Source organism: Danio aesculapii, chromosome 12 (assembly GCF_903798145.1).
Source record: "Danio aesculapii chromosome 12, fDanAes4.1, whole genome shotgun sequence".
Lineage (NCBI taxonomy): Eukaryota > Metazoa > Chordata > Actinopteri > Cypriniformes > Danionidae > Danio > Danio aesculapii.
Window position 1 is genome coordinate 12,572,292 of NC_079446.1, and position 21,662 is coordinate 12,593,953.

Here is a 21,662-nt window from a genome sequence, read left to right on the forward strand (position 1 = left end):
GATGCATTCCTATCACCTTAGTCTGTCTAATTAAAGAAATGTTTTCCTAATCTACCCTTGTAACTAACTGTTCCTCCTGTGTTAATTGAAGGCTGTGATTTCAAACAAAAACAACATTATATACAACATTATTGAATAAGAAGTTTACAGAAACTTAATTTCACATAAATTATCTAAAGATACCACATCAGAACTAAATATTTAAAGTTTCCTTTGTCTTCAAAAAGTTCATTTTGAAAATTTTAAGTGGGATATATACGTCATATTTAAGAATTAGATTTGGATTTGAGTCTAAATGTATGTTTTGTGATGATATTGAAACAACAGATCATTTGTTTTTTTCACTGTATGATTGTGGATGCTTATGGTCAGATGCTTATAGCTTTACCCAAAGATTCCACTCCTAATAACATCATTAATGGACTTGTAACGGGCAGCAATGAAGTTGCCTTCCTAATCAACAACATGCTTGGAAAATTTTACTTACATAAATCAAAATATTTAAAGATGAAACCAATGATTTGTGCTTTTTATAATGTGATTCTTTCATATATATAAATCCCTAAAGATAATGAAAACAAAGTGCAATTGATCTCCTGTCTTTAATAGAAAAGTATAAATCACAGGAAAACGCCTAGTTTGTTTATTTATTATATTTAGGTATGTATTATTTTACTTATAATTATTTTATGTAACATTTGTTCTTATTTGCACCTGTTTCCTTTTTTGTAATGTAAAGGTCTACTGATAATACCAAGCTGTTGTACATCCCTATATGTTCAATAAAAAAATTATGTGTCCATATGACGTCCCGCTCTGTGATTTAATGTGACATTTATTATTTAAATATTCTAACCTGTGTCTAGTTAAATAAATATCGTATTCTAATGATAAAAAAAACTACATGACATCATGAATGTAATATTTTATCGTTGCCAGACGTAATTAGATGACTATAATTTGTTTATTTTTCTTTTGTATACCGCACATAAGAAAACTGAATAAAAAACAGTGAATCTTTTGTATTCCACTCAGCCCTGAGAGGGTAGTTATGTGTTTGGATTCAGCATCAGCATTATCATCTTTAATTACTCACAGATCAACCAGAGAAGATTTAATTTATGAGGTATTCACAAATTTATATTGTATATAAAGGAAAGGAGGGACAGTAGGGTTTTGCTGGATACCTGCGCATAAAGGAATATATGGAAATAAAATGGCTGATAAACTGGCAAAGGAAACATTGAAAAGTAATAAGACATCTGGGTTCTCGTAGGAAAAGGTGAAATTAAATCTATTATTAAAGAAAATATTAAGAAAGAATGGCAAGGAATCTGGGATAGAGACAAGAAGGGATGGCATCTATATAAAATTAAAAAAAAATAGTAGAGACAAAAAAAAAAATGTACATGGTAGAAACAGAAAGGATGAAGTTATATTAACTGGACTGAGGCTTGGTCACACTGAATTAAATTCAACTATGTCAATACTGGGAGTTGATTTGTGTGATCATTGTGGAGCCAGAGAAACCGTAGAACATGTTATGTTTGATTGCAGGAAATATATACAAGAGAGGAGGGAATTATTAGAATATTTAAATAATAATGGACATAAAGATAGAAACTTAGAATATATATTAGGGATAAATGTTAATAGGGATAGTTTAGGGTATAGGGTATTAATACAATATCTATATAACACAGGATTGAGCGAAAGAATATAATAAATAATTTAAATTAAATGTATTAAAAGGACCCTGAGGGACTAAGTCTGGAAGCAGGAGGAGCTGAACACGCAGTGCCAGCTGACAGCTGAGTCCTGATGGAGAAATTTAGGTAAGCATAATAGTATACATATAGATATATATATTTATATGCACTGTAGGTGGCGGCATGTGCATATGACACCAGCCGGCCAGTAAAACAAAAGAAGAAGAAGTATTCCACTCAGGCGTATGCATGGTCGCCTGTGTTGGGTCCTGCAGCGGCTGCCGTCGCTGTTTAGAATGTAATGTCGTGAATGTTAGAGCGCGGTTTGTTTTTTATTGCTTTTATTAAACAAAAAATTGTGAAAACCGTGCGATAATGAAGTGTTTTTTGTTTCGAACTTGATTAGTTAATATACTTTAATCTAGCACTCTGCACATAATTGAAGGAACGTACTGTAAAAGAAATTATTTATTTTAGTGTGCAGTATGTAATCGTAGTGGTCTTGGCTGTTTTGGGGAATACGGTTTGAAACATCGGATGCTGTGTGAATGGTGTTGGCGGGGTAATAAGAAGCATTTATCAGGATGTTATCGAGTAAAGATGGTCTGGTGTCTGCAAACAGTTCTTGGCCGTGTTCATCACAGAAGCAACTCTCCGATGTTCTCAGCACGACACAAGACAACAGGCTGAACGACACACACGGGTTTCAACACGACAGGTGAATCTGTAAAAATAGTGATTAGATAGTTGTACTTTTAAAGAGGACCTTTTATGTCCATTTTTACAATATGTAAAACAAGACTCTGATGTCCCTAGAGTGTGCATGTGATGTTTCAGCTCAAAATACCTGACGATTTTTTTAATAGATCTTTGAAACTTCCCCTTTTAGACTTTGGTCCAAAATGTGCGGTTTTGGTGACTGTTGCTTTAAATTCAAATCAACTTGTGCTCCCAGCCCTCTTTTCAAAATAGGGTTTCTCAATATGCGTTCTTCAGCGATCTTGTGTTCTCGTGTAACGTCATCATCAACTGCCAAAGTTCAGTTCCTAAACTAAAGACCGCAAGAACGGAGGATGCATGAAAGTTCCCAGATGCGTTCTTGGTATCCAGGATGCACCAAACTCTCTCTAGAAGCCCCAGAAGTCATTGCGACTGAATAAAGGAGGTGGGAAGTGCATCAATTTATATAGATTTGTTATTAAAGTTCAGAGATATAAATTATTTGTCTCAGGAGTTTCCCTAAATGAGATGGTGAAAGTAAACAATATGCGACTCTAAATTAAGGCTACACTTTAAGGGTGTTTATTTGCTGGAATTTGTATTAAAATCTGTTTTATTTGTATTGTGCAACGTATATTTGTAAGGTCTTTATGCATATATTGTGAAAAGGAGGAAGCAATAATTCGTTATATGAATGCTGTAACGTTTAAATAATTTCTTGCTGAAAACACGTGAAGGTCATATGAACATCATGAAAAACCAGGGAAGAACGCAGCATCTAATTTCTCATGCGTTCAGGATGCATTCTCTGTTCTTGCGGTCTCCCGAGTTCGTTCTTCCGAGGTAACCTGGCAAGACCGGTCTCCACAAGAACATCTGTTCTCTGCGTTCTTGGAATTGAGAAACGGCCTATGTGTCATCATAGCAGCAGATTCAAAACTTTAACAGCGGACGGCTGCTTCTCACTCAGGGCTGTCTATGCTAATGAGGGAGAGGTCATTACTAATGGGCGGGGCTTTCCCACTCCAATGATGTACAAAGGGAAAATGTCAGTTAAAGTGTTATTTCTAAAAATTGGAATGAATTAAATTTTATTATTAGAGGGTGGCCACATTCAATCAACTGTGCTTAAACCTCTTAATTTTATTAAATTTTTTTTGCACAATAGGTCCACTTTAAATCCAAAACGCATTCATTAATAATTCACTAACCATTAATACGTTATTCCTAAAACATACTTAAAATTAAAGGGTTAGTTCCTAAAATGAAAATTGTCTAAAGCCTGTTTCACACCGTGAGCAGAGCGTGTTTTTTTCGGCATCTATGTTAACTGATGAGAGCTTTCATACCACACGCAGAAGCAGCCCGTCAGCGAGAGGCGTGAGCGTCGCTGAAGCTGCAGTGCCATGATAGTTTCAGCGCTGGGTCTATTTTTAGCAATTAAAGTGACAGTGCATTGACCAAAAACACGTTGAATGACAGTAAAAAGTAGCAATTTTATATGTATATATATATGTGTATGTATGTAGAGTCAATCAAATAAACTTAAATGATTAAAAACGGCAACAAATATTTATTTAGGCCTGAACTACAAAACCAAATGTGAAACAACTTTAGTATTAGTTTTGCTTAGTAAGTTGCACACTAGTTTGATCATTATACCTATATTGTATAAATATTATTATAACTAGACCTACATCATGCTGAAAATCAAAACCAAATGATATGATACCACAGGCGATTGTCTTCTGAGTGCACCAGCCATGAATGACACTCCTCTTTAAGAAGCATACAGTTCTTTTAGGACCTATATAATTTGTAAAATAAAGACTTGTAGGTGAGGGAACAGCATAGTAGGAAGTTGCTGCAGGCCTTGGTGCAGATGAAAAGTTTAAAAAAAACTGTATTTATATATCGATAAGTAACTAGATAGAATAGACAGAGATTGATTGATCTGTGCAGCAGCTCCCGCTGAGCTTTGCGCTGCAGACGCAGGACTTCAGTGTGAAAGGCAAACGCCTGTGCACTGCTTCTGCTCTCCATAGCAGTGCGCACTGCGCTGCTTATGCACAGCTTGCACTTGTGGTGTGAAACAGGCATAAGCCTCAAGTGGTTTCAAACCTTTAAGCATTTCTTTATTCTGTTGAACACAGAACAATATGGACAGAGTAGAGGATAGCTAATTTTGAAAAAGGTTTGAAATTCTTTTGAAGCCATTAATGTCACAGTTCACCCAAAAATGATATGCACTTGCTATCAACTCACCCTCAGGCAGTTCCAAACATTCACAAGTTTCATTTTCTGTTGTACACAGAAGCATATATTTTAAAGAAAGCTGAAAACCTATAACCATTAACTTCCATAGCACAGAATTAGCTTTCTTTAAAATATCTTCTTTTGTGTTCAACAGAAAAAAGAACATCATAAACGATTGAAATCCCTTTAGGGTGAGTACATTTTTATTTTTGTGGGAACTATCCTTTAACATATATAGGAGGATATATTCTTCAACAGAAGAAAGAAACTCGAGGAAGTTTGGAACAAGTGGAGGTTGAGGACATAATGGCCTAACTTTCATCTTTTGGCGAACTACTTCTTAAAGCCACTTTTTAAAATTTGAAAACTTTTAATACTAGGAAAAGCAAGCAAATAAATAAGTAGGTAAATAAATAAATAATCAATTGGAGTATGAAAAAAAGTCGTCACGTGGAATTTGGGGTCTGCCTTTAACCCAGAGGTGTCAAACTCAGTTCCTAGAGGGCCGCAGCCCTTCACAGTTTAGTTCCAACTCTGCTTCATCTGCGGTCACACTGCACTTTTCTCCCCATAGACTTCCATTCATATGCACGCACACAGACCAGAAACACAAGCTCAAGCAAAAAGTTTCGCAATTCGCTGCGCTGGAAAGTTCAAGCTTGGTGAACTCTGACCTGCAAATATGCATGATTGCGTGAGACTAATCAAAGATCATGACATGACCTCTCTGGACAGAAATTTAAAGGGCACATAGGTTACCCCTTTTTTCATATTTAATATAAGTCTTTTGTGTTCCCAGAATGTGTCTGTAAAGTTTCAGCTCAAAACACTCATCAGATTATTTGTTATAGCTGTTTGAAGTGTCTATATTATAGCTGTAAAAAAGTTTTTGCTGTTTTTTGTACTGGCCCTTTAAGGCTAGTCTTCCCCGCCCATCGTTCCCACGTGCCTGTCAGCAATTGCCGCCCTCGGCTGCCTCTGGAATCAGATCTCACATAACGTGTGTGAGAAATACTAAAGTAAGAACTTTAACAATCAGTATTTGATGCAATTTTTTTGTGGATTTGCAACAAAGAGTCACACACAATGTCATTACAAAGTTCACGCACACACACAGCAAGGACACAAACACATAGCGCAGACACATACACACACACACACACACAAACGTAGCGCAGACATACACACAAACACACATAGCTCAGACACGCAGACACAGAGAGAGAGAGAGAGAGAGAGAGAGAGAGAGAGCGCGTTAAGCTTTGCTCTCGTTTTGCACGCATATGTGACATGATACTGGTAATCTCCACTGCTGTATGGATATCTCTTATAATAATGTACAAAATAAACCTGATTTAACGTCCACAAACCGCGATTGAAGCGTCTACCTTTATAATTGTTCTGACACGCGGGTGTGCTGATTAAGCGCATCTGAAGTGAATCGCTGTAATTCATTACACACTTGCACTGTTCTAAAACATTTTAAACTTGTAAAACTCACTCTTGATCACGTTTGATAATGATTGATGATCCTAGCGAACTGAACACACCTTTTATTCCTGGCTGCTTTGCGCTCATCCTCTCTTTTTGATATGATTATACACGTGACTACCGGACATGTTAATACGTGCAGCTGTCAATCAATATTGGTGGGCGGGGGGACCGCACTCCTACATAAAGTTGCGGTCGATCTGAAAACAGCTCCAATTGGTCCACCGTTTTTATGTTGTTAAATTTGAAAAAAAAAGGAGTGGGTGTGTTTATTTCACCCCAATATGACAGTTTATACACTATACTTACACACATTTCTGTCCAAACAGCTTGAAAAGTAGATTTTTCACCATAGGTGCCCTTTAAAACGTGGACCACTCTCTCGCTTTTTTAAAATGTCGAATCATCTAGTTTTATCCCACCCCTTTTCGGAGCGCCACACTACAGAATTTCGCACGTTTTGATCCTCGATTGGCCTCACACAGTCAAGTGATGCAATTTCGCAGGTCAAGAGTTCACCAAGCTTGAACTTTGCACCGCAGTAACCTGCGAAACTTGACGCATGACCTTGCGTTTCCATCTGCGTCTGACACATTCATGTGCGTATGAATGGAAGTCTGGGGACAAAAGCCCAGTATGACCGCAGCTTTACCTGTAGGTTTCAAATGAGCCTAAAACACTCAATTAGTTGGATCAGGTGTGTTTAATTAGGGTTGGAACTAAACTGTGCAGAGCTGGGGCCCTCCAGAAACTGAGATTGACACCTGTGCTTTAACCCATTCATGTGCAGTGAACACACACACCATAAAGTAAGGATGAGCGAACTTGATCCTTGAGGGCTAGTGTCCCTACAGAGTTTTCCTCCAACACTAATAAAGACATACTGGAACAATCTAATCAGTGACTTCAAGATCACTAGAAAGCTACAGGCAGGTGTGTTTGATTAGGGTTGAAGCAAAACTATGCAGGACACCGGCCCTCCAGGATCGAGTTTGCCCATCCCAGCCATAAACACACACCCAGACAAGTTGGTGGTTATGTACCTTGCTCAAGTGACCTTTCAATCACAAGTATAACTCTAATCATTAGGCCACGGCTTCCCCTATTAACTGTTTTTGTGACTGTATTTGCACATAATTTCTCCTAGGAGTGAAGCTGTCTGTTTGGAGAGAGCAGAAGAGGACTTGCCGTGTGTCGTCACGCTTCAGTGTTCACCCAGCTCCGTGTCCGCAATCAGCAGTCTTCAGGTGGTCAGTGAAGCCCGCACTATTGAAGTGTACTCACTGTCTGGAGAATACTGTGGCACCTGCCGTGGAGAAGAAGTTCAAATATTACACACTAATGGGTATATATATGGATATATGCATATGTTTAAGTTCACTAAACTAAATGAATTAAATCCTAATCTTTTCATGACAAACTATATATTGTTGAAAAGATCTATGTTACATATGCTGTGTATATATATATATATAACATAACATTGTAGTGTAAACTTTAAGCAATCATCAAAAAACTATAGATGATTTGAAAGCTTTAAAATGTCTAGTTTCCATATCTGTTGACTGGTTTCTGATAGTTATTACTGAGCAACAGATCTTTATTAATTTGCGAAAAGGACAATTATCAACTTTGCTACAGCAATCCACATGCATTTTTAAAAAATGTTTTTTTAAAGGCTAAATTCAAATCAAACACCACCAGACAGCCCATTCTAGTTTACAATTTAATGAATCGCTTACAAATATTATCAAAAACATAATTGTTCATATTTCTCAAAACATACACACAAAACTGGGGCGCCCTTATTGACTTTATTCTGCAATGGGGAAGTGCGCTCGTTTTTGCGATTGTTTTAAAACTTCTGATTCAATTGGCTATGAGAGAAATGAATAGAAATAATAAACGGTTAAACTACTTGCTCTACAAACAAGTGTGTTCATGACAATAAATAAATCGGAAAATAAAATAATAAGAAAATGTCACTTTGCAACATCCAGCAGCATTTTTCAAAACATAAAATATAAATTGTATGTAATATATTACAATATGAAATTATTCATTTGATATTTCCATAAACAATACAGGCACATAACCTTTATTATTTTCCAACATTCTGCTATATTCTGCCATCTGTCTTGTTTAAGATGAGACCACACTTAAATTTATTCACCAAGGCATTGAAGACATTTACAGTGCATCCGGAAAGTATTCATAGCGCTTCACTTTCTCCATTTTTTTTATAATGTTACAGCCTAAGCTGCGGTCACAGTGCACTTTTTTACCATAGATCTCCATTCATACGCATGTGAATGTGTCAGACCGGAAATGCAAGGTCATGCGGCAAGTTTTGCAGTTCGCTGCATTGGAAAGTTCAAGCTTGGTGAACTATGACCTGAGAAATGGCATAACTTGACTGCGTGAGACCAATTGAGGATCAAAACATGACCTCTCTGGACAGAAATTTAAAACATGGAGCAATCGCTCGTTTTTTTATGTCTAATCATTTTGTTCAATCCCGCCCCTTTTCGCAGCGCCGTACGACAGAATTTCGCAAGCTCAAACTCTAGTGTGACCACAGCTTTATTCTAAATTGGATTAAATTAGTTTTGTTTCCTCAACATTCTACAAACAATACCCCATAATGACAATGTGAAAAAAGATTTTTTGAAATTGTTGCAAATTTATTAAAAATAAAAAACCTGAAAAATCACATGTACATAAGTATTCACAGCCTTTGCCGTGAAGCTCTAAATTGAGCTCAGGTACATTCTGTTTCCACTGATCATTCTTGAGATGTTTTAGCCGCTTAATTGGAGTTTACCTGTGGTAAATTCAACTGTATATAGTTTTTGTTAAACAAAAAGATGTAACTAATTATTTTCTAATTCATTAATTCATTTTTCTTTTAAGTTAAATGTGATAACCCTGATGGTTTGCTCTGTTTTGTGGCAGTTCTGAAGAAGAGAGGCATTTTTACAGGAATAATCTGATTCTGGAAAGCCCTGCTGTGTCCTGTGAGGTGAAGGTAAGAAATGCGAGAATTAAATTCACACTTTCATCGCAGGCATGCAAACTGATCTGTGGTGTGTCTGTACAGCTGCTGTCTCTCGGTGGCCGCTCCTCTGTGACTGTCGCTCATGTTTGTGTGGGACTGGAGATGCTGAAGGACAGACAAGGTGGGCCGAAAGTAGACCCAGGCATTGACCTTAAGGAGGTGCAGGCCATGATGGAGGAGATGGGCACAACCCTTTCACCGGGAGCACAAAATCTCTTGGAGCTGGTGCAGTGCCAACAAAAGGTCTGGTCTCAGTCTCTTATTACAGCATAATCACTACTGCTCTGAGCAGATTTAATAGAATTGATATTATACAGTATTTATAGAGGAATAATAATAAAATGATTTTAAATTAAATAATAAATAGTATAAGTTTTTTTTTATATTACTGTTTTCAGCAGTAATTTTAGTTGAAAAAGTAGAATACAATTCTTTTAGGTGTAACAAATTGAAGTAATTTAGGATGATGATGGATGGGTTGATATCTATCTAAAGCTACCCTCCTGTTAAAATAGATGAGTTTATAAAACACTTTTTAAGTGACACCTTTTATATCATTTGGACAAAATTGGTTTAAATCTGACAATAAAAGCTTGGCATCTTTATACTAAGTACAGCTGCTTTTATACTAACAAAAAAGTTCTACAGAATCTCTTTAACACAATGACCTATAGCAGGGCTATTCATATAGTTTGTCATGGGGGCCAGTTCATGAAGAGCATCCCAGACGAGGGGCCGGAGAGATATGACTTGCAATATACAGTTGAAGTCTGAATTATTAGCCCCCTTGTTTATTTTTTCCCCAATTTCAGTTTATTAGAGAGAAGATTTTTTCAACACATTTCTAAACATTATAGTTTTAATAACTCATTTCTAAAAACTGATTTATTTTATCTTTGCCATGATGACAGTAAATAATATTTTACTAGGTATTTTTCAAAATACTTCTATACAGCTAAAAGTGACATTTAAAGACTTAACTAGGTTAACTAGGCAGGTTAGGGTGATTAGGCAAGTTATTGTATAGCTATGGTTTGTTCTGTAGATTACTGAAAAAATATAGCTTAAAGGGGCTAATAGTATTTAACTTAAAATGGTTCTTAAAAAATTAAAAACTCCTTTCATTCTAGCCAAAATAAAACAAATAAGACTTTCTCCAGATGAAAAAACATTATCAGACATACTGTGAAAATTACCTTGTTCTATTAAACATCCTTTGGGAAATATATATTAGGGGGGCTAATAATTATGACTTCAACGGTAAGTGATGACACAATAGCATATAAGTGCCCATATGCTGTATTTGTGCTCATAAAGACACCCACGTTGACTTTTTGTACATTAAAACGTTAATATGTTGTATTTTGAAACTACATAACGTCAATGCATTGTACAATGTGGCTTTTTTTACAAGCATATCCAAATTTTGTATTTCGAGGGACAAAATCATTGTATTGCTTAAGTAGGCTTCTTCTACTTTCAGACACATTTATATGTTATGTTTTAAACTGCGTTACAGTTAGGGATGCAACGGTTATAGATTTTGGTTGTACAATTATATAGTTTGAAGAATAATCATGGTTTCACAGGTATCACAATTATTATGCATTTATTAAATTTTAAACACTACTAGTTTAGAAAATAACAAGAAAACTGCTTATATTTTAAAGTGTTGTTTATTGCTGCTCAGTAACCAAATACAGCACAAAATATTAATAAAAAATAAACAATAGTCCATTTCTCTCTTTGGACTTAAAAATAAATGAAAAAGTAAAAAAAAACAGCTTGCTGCTGTAGTTAATCCTATGTTCATGCATATTGGCATACCTTTGTTTAGTTGCAGCAGCTTTTTTCCTGCAACAGAAATGTGGTGTTGAGTTAATAGTCGGCTAATCATTGCATTCCTATTGACGATATCAGTGCATTGTACAAAAGGCCTTTTCTACAAACATATCCAAATGTTTTTGGCTGCTCGCGCCACTATATATCATATATACTGTATAAACTATTACATTACCTGAAAAAATACTATAGTAAATACTATAGTGTTTGGAAGCATACTATAGATAATTATTTGAATTAAACTGTTGTAATAATTATATTGTTGCTGCGGTACGACAAAACTGTAGTTATAAACAAATCGTTCACTAGGCTTCAGTTTTCTACGCTATAATCACAATGCACCACAGTTTACACTAACATTACAGTATTTATTACAGTTTATCAGTTTACTATAATACAGTATTCTGTAGCATTCATTAACGAAGAGTTGTTCACATTATACACTTTACTATGTGGTCCAGAAACATGTTTATTAAAAATTTTTAAATTTTTAAATTTTTAAATTAAAAGTTTTTCCCATGCATATATCTTCCAGACATCACGAAATAACAAATAAAAGCATACAAAAACGTGGAAGCATAGTCTACATTATTATTTATTTATTTGTTTTATAATAACCATCTAGTTTTGTCGCTTGCATGTCTTTTTCTATTGATGAACTTACCATCAACAAACATTTAATGCTGCTGCACATTTTGATGTTAAGGCTATGGTTGTTTATTCTGCCGAAAAGACATAGATTATTGCAAAACAAGACAGAGATTTCATTGCAGCGATTACATGGCAGGGTAAGTTATTTATATTCTCCTGGATTTTGTATAAGTGTGTTGGTGTTTGTATCTGATTTTTATATAACACACTAACATATTTATACACATAGCTAGGCCTGTATATAATCTTTATTGGTGTTGTCAAATGAATAATAGCAAAAAAAAAGTTTGTACACATGAATGTATTGAATAAATGTTTATTACATGCCGTATTTCTTCCATTTTCTACCAGTTTCTTAAATTTTCTCCCCTTTATGAGCAAAAACTTTTGGAAGTCTATAAAAGCTGTTCGACATTTCTTATTTTGGTCAATTTAAACAATTACAAATAACATAAAACAGAAACATTGTAATGTTCTGATAGCGATTCCTGTGTAGAAAAAATCACTTCCTGCCCTCCATCTGAATTTCACACATCATCAATGATAGATAGATAGATACCTATAGATAGATAGATAGATAGATAGATAGATAGATAGATAGATAGATAGATAGATAGATAGATAGATAGATAGATAGATTGATAGATATCAAAAACTGTTCTGTTCACACAAGTTGTAAATGTTTTTTTTTTTTTAAAAAGTCTTCACTGAGACTAAAATTATTTGTACAAACTAAACAATATTATTGTGAAATATTATTTCTATTGTAAATAATAGTTTTATGTAAACTGCTAATATGCTAAACTGCAGATATGATTTTTTTGCAGTCATTAGTCCAGTCTTCATTGTTACATGATGCTTCAGAAATAAATTAAGTTTCTTTTAGAATACGTTTCTTTTATTCTTTTCAGCTTCCTGTTAATTTAATAATCCTAAAAAGATGTTTCATGTTTTCCACAAAAAGGCAGTAAAACAGCATTGGTAAAATAAAAAAAATAAAAAGATATGAGCATGCAAGTTTTACTGCCTTTTTTACATGTAAGTTTTCACCAAAATAGCAATACCCTATGTTTTTGGTGTAGGCTTGTATTTTACAGTACTATTTTCCACATAATTCATAATGGTCTTAAAAAGTCTTAAATTTGACTTGGTGAAACCTGCAGAAACCCTGAAATAATTTCTGAGGTATCGTGTGAATCATGAAAATAATTTTTTTACCCTCACATAGATTGTTATGGTATATTAAAATAGTTTAAATTGTAATATATCACAATTTTTCTGTTTCACTGTATTTAAATCAATGCAGTCTTAGTGAGCTTGAAGGTCTCTTGAAGTGCTTTGAAATGTGCATTTCTTTTATTTGATGTTTGACATTAAATCAACTGAAACATGAAGACAGGGCGGGACCTATAGTTGCCCCTCCCCTTAAAAAAGGGCAATAACATTTAGTTTTTATCACAGCTCTGCCAGTGAGAGTGGTTGAACTCAAGCAAATCAAATGAAAAGCGTTTTGTAGGGGGTGGGACATTGGTCAAGATTGGTCTTGATGAGAGAGTGAAGACTTGATGAGAAATTGAAGTATGAGGTGATTCATTTAGGCAGAAGTTTTGAATGTTTATGTCTTCTTAATGCAAATTTTTGTCACTGTTTTTGGAGCACACTAGCTTATAGATATTCTTAGGACTAACATCTATTAAACATTAATTTAATGTCACAAGATCTCTTAATAGTATAGAGTTTGTTAAATTTATTATTTTTTATTATATCTTTTCTTTTACTCCCTGCCAAGTTTTTGGACAAGCTTCTTTTGTATGAAAAAAAAGCCAGCACGCAGCTTTATCACAACTGAACAATCACTCTTTGTCTATCGTGTACAGAATAAATCAGACATGCTGAATGGTTTCATTCCCCTGCTCATGGGAGGAGGGGCTTTGAGCTGTCTGTCAAGAGGAGGCGGGGCTTCCAGTGCTGAAGGGGCGGAGTCAGGCCCAAATCCACTCTCTGGCCTCGAGCAGCTTCTATCTGCCTGCAACCAGAACCAGATACCCACTGCCATGTCTGCCCTGCTAAACTCTGAATCAGGCGCAGTCAGCCCAGACCTGCTTCCAATGCTGCAAAGCGTATGCGGTCAGGTCACACAGCTCCGTCTGGAGGAAGCCACATCTCCAGAGAGGAAGAAGAATGGAGAGCGGTAAGTGTGAGTCATGTGTGGTTTTGAGTAAACAGAAGTTCACTGACTATGGTTTTTGATGTGTAGTTGTGGTAACTGGCTCATAATGACAACAGTGTGAGTGCTGTTAATATGATGAAAAGTGCTGATAAACACATGAGGTTTTTATTATTCTTGTATATTAATATCTAACCCAGAAAAAGTTGTTTTTTAAAACTAAAGTGCTGTTTTTATACAGTAAAAAGTCTGTGAGTTGTTTACTATATGGCTATGAAGCAAGGTTAGTTTAAGACTAAAACTGTTGGTCAAAACATATTTTCTGAAATAAAATTTTAAAGTTCACTATAAATGAAAAACTAAAAGTAACTGAACTAACAACAGTGACTGAAAACCTAACATACAGAAAACCTAAGCAAAAAGAATAATCGTTTTCAGAATTAATACGTTGTCATTGTGTGGTGGAAAATCTGACCTGTAGATGGCGCTTTTACAGACAAAATAAAATCTGTATTTGGCAAATGTAAAATGTTTACTATGCATGTTTAACTCTTAGACTAAAAGATATGGATGAAGTATTCGTGACGTCACCCATAGGTTTCTGAAGGGCGCAATTGAAGCTACAAGTGGGCGTGGCCAACCGGTGCCATTTTGTTCGCAAGTCATCGCTCCAACCGGGGGTAACCAAATAAGGGAAAAGAGGTGGAGCTTGAGCGGAGCTACAAACGCCTGCTAGCATTTTGCTTAGACAGGTTTTCTTTGGGAGAAACACTTAATACTTAATTACCTGCGACTCGTTTGTGTTCTGACCACATGTGCTTGGTTCTATACCATTACAATAAAGTGCAGTTAGTTAAAGCAACTAAACATTTTTTGTGCTTTTCTACTGGAGGAAAATGTTAATTACTTCGGAACAGTTCAAATATAATCTGTGTTAGTAAATACAAGGCTATTTATGAAATACAGGCATAACACTGTATGACAACATTTCAGACGACTGTTCTAGAGCCTACAGCTAATCAATCTTTCAGATTTTGGAGTGCATTCAAGTTCTAAAGAAAATATAAATGATAAATTATCTTAAATAAAATAAATACATTTATAGATATGGTGTATAATTATGTAATTTTACATAACATGGGAATGGTTTGTGAGCACAATTAAGTGCACACAGCATGACATATCATCTGATAATTGTAAGAAATAATTCCAATAAGCAACTGACTGTAAAGCAACATAAGACAAAACAAAATTACGATGTATATGCCGAGTTCAGAGGCTAATCAGCCGGAATCATCCGAGGTGAAGTAACGGCGACCAACATGACAGTTGAAAGTATCGCACACCAGACGTGCATATTCGCATGGTATTTAAAATGAAACTAATCAGATGGCGCTCTGTGGCGCGGCATAAATATGAACAGTGTCCTGAGCCGTGGGCGCCGCTGATTTGCGGTGCTTCCGGTGCGTTACCCTTTTTACAGTTGTCATGAAGGGTAATATTAGCAATATGAACCAAAATCGTTCTTTGTACCAGGCTATAAACACCTTTTTTAATGCTGTAAAGTACAGTGGGGTCAATAGAAATCTGCTCTATTATGGAGCCAGGACTAGTGGAAATTCGATGAATAGCAGTTTCAGTTACTTCCGTATTTGCTTCACGAGGGAGAGCGGGAGGTTGCCGCTTGGTTTAACTCTATTCATAATCTGAATTCTATTTATGATAATATATTTGCATACATAAACATGCTTCACATTATATTATATGCTAATTTTTATAGTATTTTATAATATATTATACTAGGGAAAATATGAGATGCAATGTTTGCCATAACATAGATTTAGGAGGGTAATTGACAGTAATACAAAGTAAAAATAATTGTTAAATTGAAATAGCAAAATTATTCTTACCTATTTAGTAACATAAATTATTATGAAAGTTACACGCTTGAATTTTTGAAGCAATCTCTCTAAAAACTAAGCACTTATCTAAATTCTTCAAAATTTAAAAATTCAAGCATTTTCAAGAATTTCCAGCACCTGTACGGACCCTGTAGTTCGAATGGAAGTTTATTAAATAAAGGGCACCTATTTTACCCTTTTAAGAAAAAGAAATGTAAACTAGGCCTATTTTTGATCTTTAATATGAATTTTATGAAATTTAATATTATCATTTTTACTTATTTTTTTTTACGTTGCATTTGTATGGTTTTGGATTCAGTGTTCAAACAATTATTTAGTTTTTATTACTAAGTGTTTTGCACAAGAGTTAATGTAAATTGTGCAAATACTAAACTTTGCTTTCATCAACACTGGTCAGGTTCTGCTAAACTAGAACTACTACAAACTGAATCTAAAAACAGACAGAAATGTGTTTACAAAATAAAAACTAAACTCAAATGAACAAAACCATTAATGAAATGAACTAAAACTAAACTCAAACTTACAGCAAGTTTAAAAAATAGTATGGAAATAAAAACTAATTAAAAATGGACAACAATAAAAACTTTACTATGAAGCTGTATAAAAGTTTGCCTTGATAATATTTCCTCCGGTAAAACTCTTCAGTTCAAAAATAGCATGATTTATGTATCCTACCCCCAGATTCATTCATTCATTCATTCATTCATTCATTTATTCATTCATTTTCCTTCGGCTTAGTCCCTTTATTCATCAGAAGTTGCCACAGCAGAATGAACTGCCAACTTATCCAGCATATGTCGTTCACAGCGGATACCCCTCCAGCTGCAACCCAGTCTGGGGAAACACTTATACACTCACATTCACACTCATACAATTTAGTTTATTCAATTCACTTATAGCACACGTGTTTGGACTGTGGGGGAAACTGGAGCACCTGGAGGAAACCTACGCGAACACGGGGAGAACAAGCAAACTCCACACAGAAATGCCAACTGACCCAGCCAGGACTCGAACCAACGACTGTCTTGCTGTGGGGCGACAATGCTAACCACTAGTGACAGAGCAGTTATATAAATGCCAGTAAACGTGGTGTGAATTACTGAGTGTGTGAATCAGACCTTTTTTGTTAAGGAACATTATTAGTGAACACTGACTAAATGTCTGTTCTAGAGTGATATTATATGGCTGAGGAAGACGCAATAGATTCCCATTCACTTTAATTGTCTGACACTTTCTGTTTTGATGTGCGTGAGAATGTCAGATATTTTTGTAGCTGCATGAAAATGAAAGAATGTGAACAAATGCTTTACAAGCAACTAGTTTTTGGGTTTTTACCACTGATCAATATAATATGACTGGATTGCGCGACTGTGCCTTACTGACAGAGAGCTACAACGTCTGCGCTATGGGGTAATGACCCGGTGTACAGTTACAAGTCTAACACAAAGCTTAGTAAAGGATGAGGCAAATCTGTTGAGGTTCTCTTCAAGCTTATTTTGTCATTTATGTGTAAATGTTTTCTTTTCCTGTGAAGTGTGTAGTAACAGCTGAAAAAAAGGATAATAAAATAATAATATACTGTAATATATAATGTACTCCAATAGCAAAACTGCCTGACAGTTACAGATGGAAGCAATGCCTCTTTAAAACAGGTCTTAGAGCCAAATACAATTGCATTCATTAATTTACCATTGCGTTGCTTAAATTGTACTGGCATATAAATTTACTTAACCATGTAACTTACTTGGCCAAACAAACACCTAATTTTAACAATGCACTATAAAGCAAATCAGGTAAAGACTATATTGTAAGTACACATACATGACATTTCTATTAAGTGAGATGGGATTAAGTCACATGCTTAATCTTTTGTAAATGAAAACTTAATTGGACTTTTTGCTGTACAACATCTTTATGTATATTTGCTAAAGAAAACTATCCATGTATTACAAGTGAACGATCGGTGTCTGTACAAAAAGTTACCACATAAGCTGTCTATTCCGACCATGATATTAACCTCCGATAACAGCTGTTTAAATGGATGTTGCAAATAAAACAGTTCTTTACTGCCACCGGCTGTTAACCAAAAACATGCATTGTTTTCATTCGACTTGTTTCTTTTCTCCATACTAAGCTTTTTATTGATACCAGAAAAGCTTCCTGATCCCAAATAAATAATTTAATATTTAGGACATTTATGTAAACAGGACAGGATACATAAAGATTTCAAATCCAAGCGAGTGTCTTGTTGGGCCATGTTTTCTCATTAAAATAACACGGTAGGGCTTACCAATATGGCGGCTTGGTGGCTTCGCTTTTTATGGCGTCATGTGCAATCCAGTTCTTTATTACAGTTCAGTGGTTCTTATGCATTTTTCAAAGTTAAATTTAAGCAATTTTGAAGCACTTTCCAGATGCATTTTCAAACTTTTCCAGCACTTTGGCCAGATTTAATAAGCACAATCTTTTGATTCGTTCATACAACCTTCATTGTAATGCATTGCCTTTCCTTCCTTTTAATGTTTCTCATGGTTTTGTTATAACAGTGAGGGTCATATCTGCTGTGGAGGGTTTGAGAAGATTCTGGAAACGGTTGTGGAGAAAAGAATGGATGAGATGGAGAGAAGATTAAAGGAACATCTGGACCTGCGACTGGACGCTCTTCAGCAGAGACTGGAGATCACACTTCAGCAGGCCCTGTCACATAAACAACACCAGTAAACACCATCCTGTAAAACACAGAACTAACACTTCTAGCAAGATCTCAAGCATGAGCAACCAGATTAGTGACAACCAGATTATTCTATAAAGGTAAATAAAAGTTCATGTCAAAACTAAGAGTTCACGTCATTTACACCTTTATGATAAAAGTGGTTCTAACAATTTTGGCCAGCAATCTCCTGCTGGAAATGTAAATGCTTTACAGTTTAAAAAAACAGTTGCTTGTTTTCAGTGATTCAGTTCTAAGACACTGTACTGACCTGGTTTTTCATGGTAATTAACAGTTTGTCATGTCGGTTGACTGACTTAAGTCTACAAAATGGTATCAGTTGATCGTCACACATCACAATTACTCATGGAACTCTTCTGAATAACAGTCGATATTACAGGTAATATATTATTTTATCCAAAAGATACAACTCATGCTGCTAAAAGAACCATTTTTTTCTGGCAATTGCAAAATAAACTGTAACACTAACAGCTGATTTAAAAGTTGTGATGTAAAAACAGTTGCACTGACGTTATCAAATATTGAGTATTTGTTACTGTAAATGACCTTTGTGTAAATGATGTTCATATGTTGAACTATGGACAAGAACAATAACATTAAACTGCTGTTTATACTTAAGTACTTAAAGTTGCACTTTTATTATGTTAGTTTGTCATGTTTTCATTTGATCAAAGTACACTTTCATGCCATCCATTTTTTTTAACAAAACAACCAAAAAAACATTGTTGTTGTAGTTAAACCTAATAACCATGAATTTAACTTGGTAACCAGTGCACCAAAAAACTGTTTACGATAAACAATCCATGTTAATGTGTGAAGTATAGTTTATTTTGAAACAAACATACAGCCTTTTAAAATATACTGCATTTGATAGCACTTGCAAGCACCTGACACTAGGTGTGCTATTGTGGTTCATCCATTTAAAGTTTTGTCAATTTAAGTTGTCAATGTCTTTTTCTCACTTAAATACGCATCAGTGTGGACATCTATTGTTTTTGCAATCTTAAGTAGTTTATTATTATTATTATTGTACCATTTGTTTTCTATAAATTTATTGACCAGACATTATTTCTATCTTATGGATGAAGTAATTTGGGCAAAAAAAGTATTCAAAAGTATATGTGTGAGCTACAAGTATGACAATGTGAAAATTAAGGGCTCGATTTTAACGATCTAGGTGCAAAGTCTAAACTGCATGGCGCAAAAGCATTAAGGGCGTGTCTGAATCCACTTTTGCTATTTTAAGGATGGAAAAATACAGTTTGCGCTAAAGCGCATGATCTAACAGGGTTATGCTTATTCTCCTAATGAGTTATGGGTGTTTTTTTGAGCATAACGTGCAATAAACCAATCAGAGTCTCATCTCACATTTCCTTCAAGAGTCAGTTGCGACGCGCCATGGCACATTTGCTATTTACATGATGGACATTGTAAGTGGTAAAATCAAACACTTCACTAGCAAGAAAACAGTTAAACATACCATTTGCAGCGTGAGGATAAAGAACAGTCCTCCATTTGGCCTCTTTACTTTCTCTTTACTTTTATTCTTTACTTTACTAATTTACTTTCATGGATAAAGAAATGGTGGAAACTCACTCCACTGAAGACATCCATTAGCTTAATTTCGTTTGCTAAGCACAACAATTTGTTTCAAAACTATTTCTAAATTTAGTTCTAATTTCCAGGAAGTACTGTTTTTTATATCTATTTATTAAATGATATTTTTTTGTAACATTTTAATCCTTTATTTTTTGTATGTAAAGATATTTATGTATTGATGTACATTCTGTGTGTATTAAGTGTATGAACCTGCATAGGTGCATAACTAATGCGATCTTGACTTTAGACCAGTTTTACTTGATCAATGGCGCAGTCTATTCCACTTTCTCAAAATAGCAACATGACAATAATGCGCCTTAACACAACTCCTTTATAGACTGACACACCCATAAGTCCATAAAGTGACGCAAATGGATTTGCTATTTAAACAATGTAGCACAAAAACGTGAAAATTACTGTTGCGCTGGTCTGAAAATAGCAACATATCGTGCCAAACTTGTCTTGCGCTGGTTGTATGATAGAGCCCGAAAGCAAATGGATGGCATGTGAACACGTGTACATATCCTCATACTAGTCTGGCTGATGGATTTTTTTTTTTTTTGCCAATTGTGCTGTATGTATATTTTCATATGCTTAAAAATGTACCGCAAGGGATAGTTTGTCCAAGAATAGAACATTAGTCATTAATCACTCTATTGTCATTCTAAACCTGTAAGTACTCTCAGAATTTAAAGGGCATCTATAGCTTTTTGGACAGAAATGTGTGTAGGAATAGTGTGTACAGTCACATTGGAGTGATATAAATGCAATAAGTATCTGTTTTTGAATTTCTTAATGTCATAATCCCAATGATCTTGATCCAATGAACAAATATTGATTAACAGGCATGTATTATCAGATCCATATACACAGGTTTTGCAAAGAACCTGGAATTCAAATATCTGTTCCATTCTCTATGATCCAACTGCACTTCAAAAGCAGTAAGTGTTACGCTTTATATTTTTTATAGCATTTAGAACTATAATTTTTGAGATATGTAATTCATAATAATTAATAATTTTTGAGCTTACGAAAGTTTTAACAGCATTTGTGTGTGTTTCATTCATCATTACAGGAAAGCTAAATAAATTCCACAACAACTGTATCAATTAACCATTGTAAAACTTCCTGGTTCATTTTGCTGTCTTTATCCTCACATCCGAACATTTTTTACCTTTTCTGAAGCAAGATAACCAAAGAATGGGTAGGGAGAAGTTCGACTGAGTAGGGAGAAACCAGTTCATTTGCATTTAAAGGCACAAGCTCAAAACAGCTAATTTCCCTTTTGACCCAAAAATGTACATTTACATACTTATATTTTGTAAAAAGGGCAAATTAGGAGTCCTTGAAATTTGAGAGCTCTCTGACCCTACATAGAGAGCAAGGGTCCAAGACAGTCCTCTCTGCACCCCGCAGCTTGATGACGTAGTTGACCAGTTATGCTACATAGTTGATAATCACCTACACACTCCCCTACCCTAAACCCAACCGTCACAGTAGCAGGGGCGGTACCTTA

At 35.1% G+C, this 21,662-nt stretch overlaps 1 protein-coding gene across 1 annotated transcript; it reads left to right on the top strand.

Annotated features, from left to right (window-relative positions):
- Positions 1-1,985: 1,985 nt before the first annotated feature.
- On the top strand, positions 1,986-21,255 carry c12h10orf88 (chromosome 12 C10orf88 homolog). The gene is made up of 6 exons (XM_056469835.1): positions 1,986-2,427; positions 7,324-7,521; positions 9,132-9,204; positions 9,277-9,477; positions 13,605-13,918; positions 18,363-21,255. Exons 1-6 carry the CDS (start codon positions 2,294-2,296, stop codon positions 18,535-18,537), a joined length of 1,095 nt encoding a protein of 364 aa, XP_056325810.1. The 5' UTR covers positions 1,986-2,293; the 3' UTR covers positions 18,538-21,255.
- The last annotated feature ends 407 nt before the right edge of the window (positions 21,256-21,662 follow it).

What these genes read in the sequence shown, in the direction of transcription:
- c12h10orf88 (XM_056469835.1), top strand. Translation starts at nt 2,294, where the DNA reads ATGTTATCGAGTAAAGATGGTCTGGTGTCTGCAAACAGTTCTTGGCCG. An exon ending in CAAATATTACACACTAATGG is followed by an intron (nt 7,522 to 9,131) that starts GTATATATATGG and finishes GTTTTGTGGCAG; the next exon opens with TTCTGAAGAAGAGAGGCATT. An exon ending in AGGAAGAAGAATGGAGAGCG is followed by an intron (nt 13,919 to 18,362) that starts GTAAGTGTGAGT and finishes TTGTTATAACAG; the next exon opens with TGAGGGTCATATCTGCTGTG.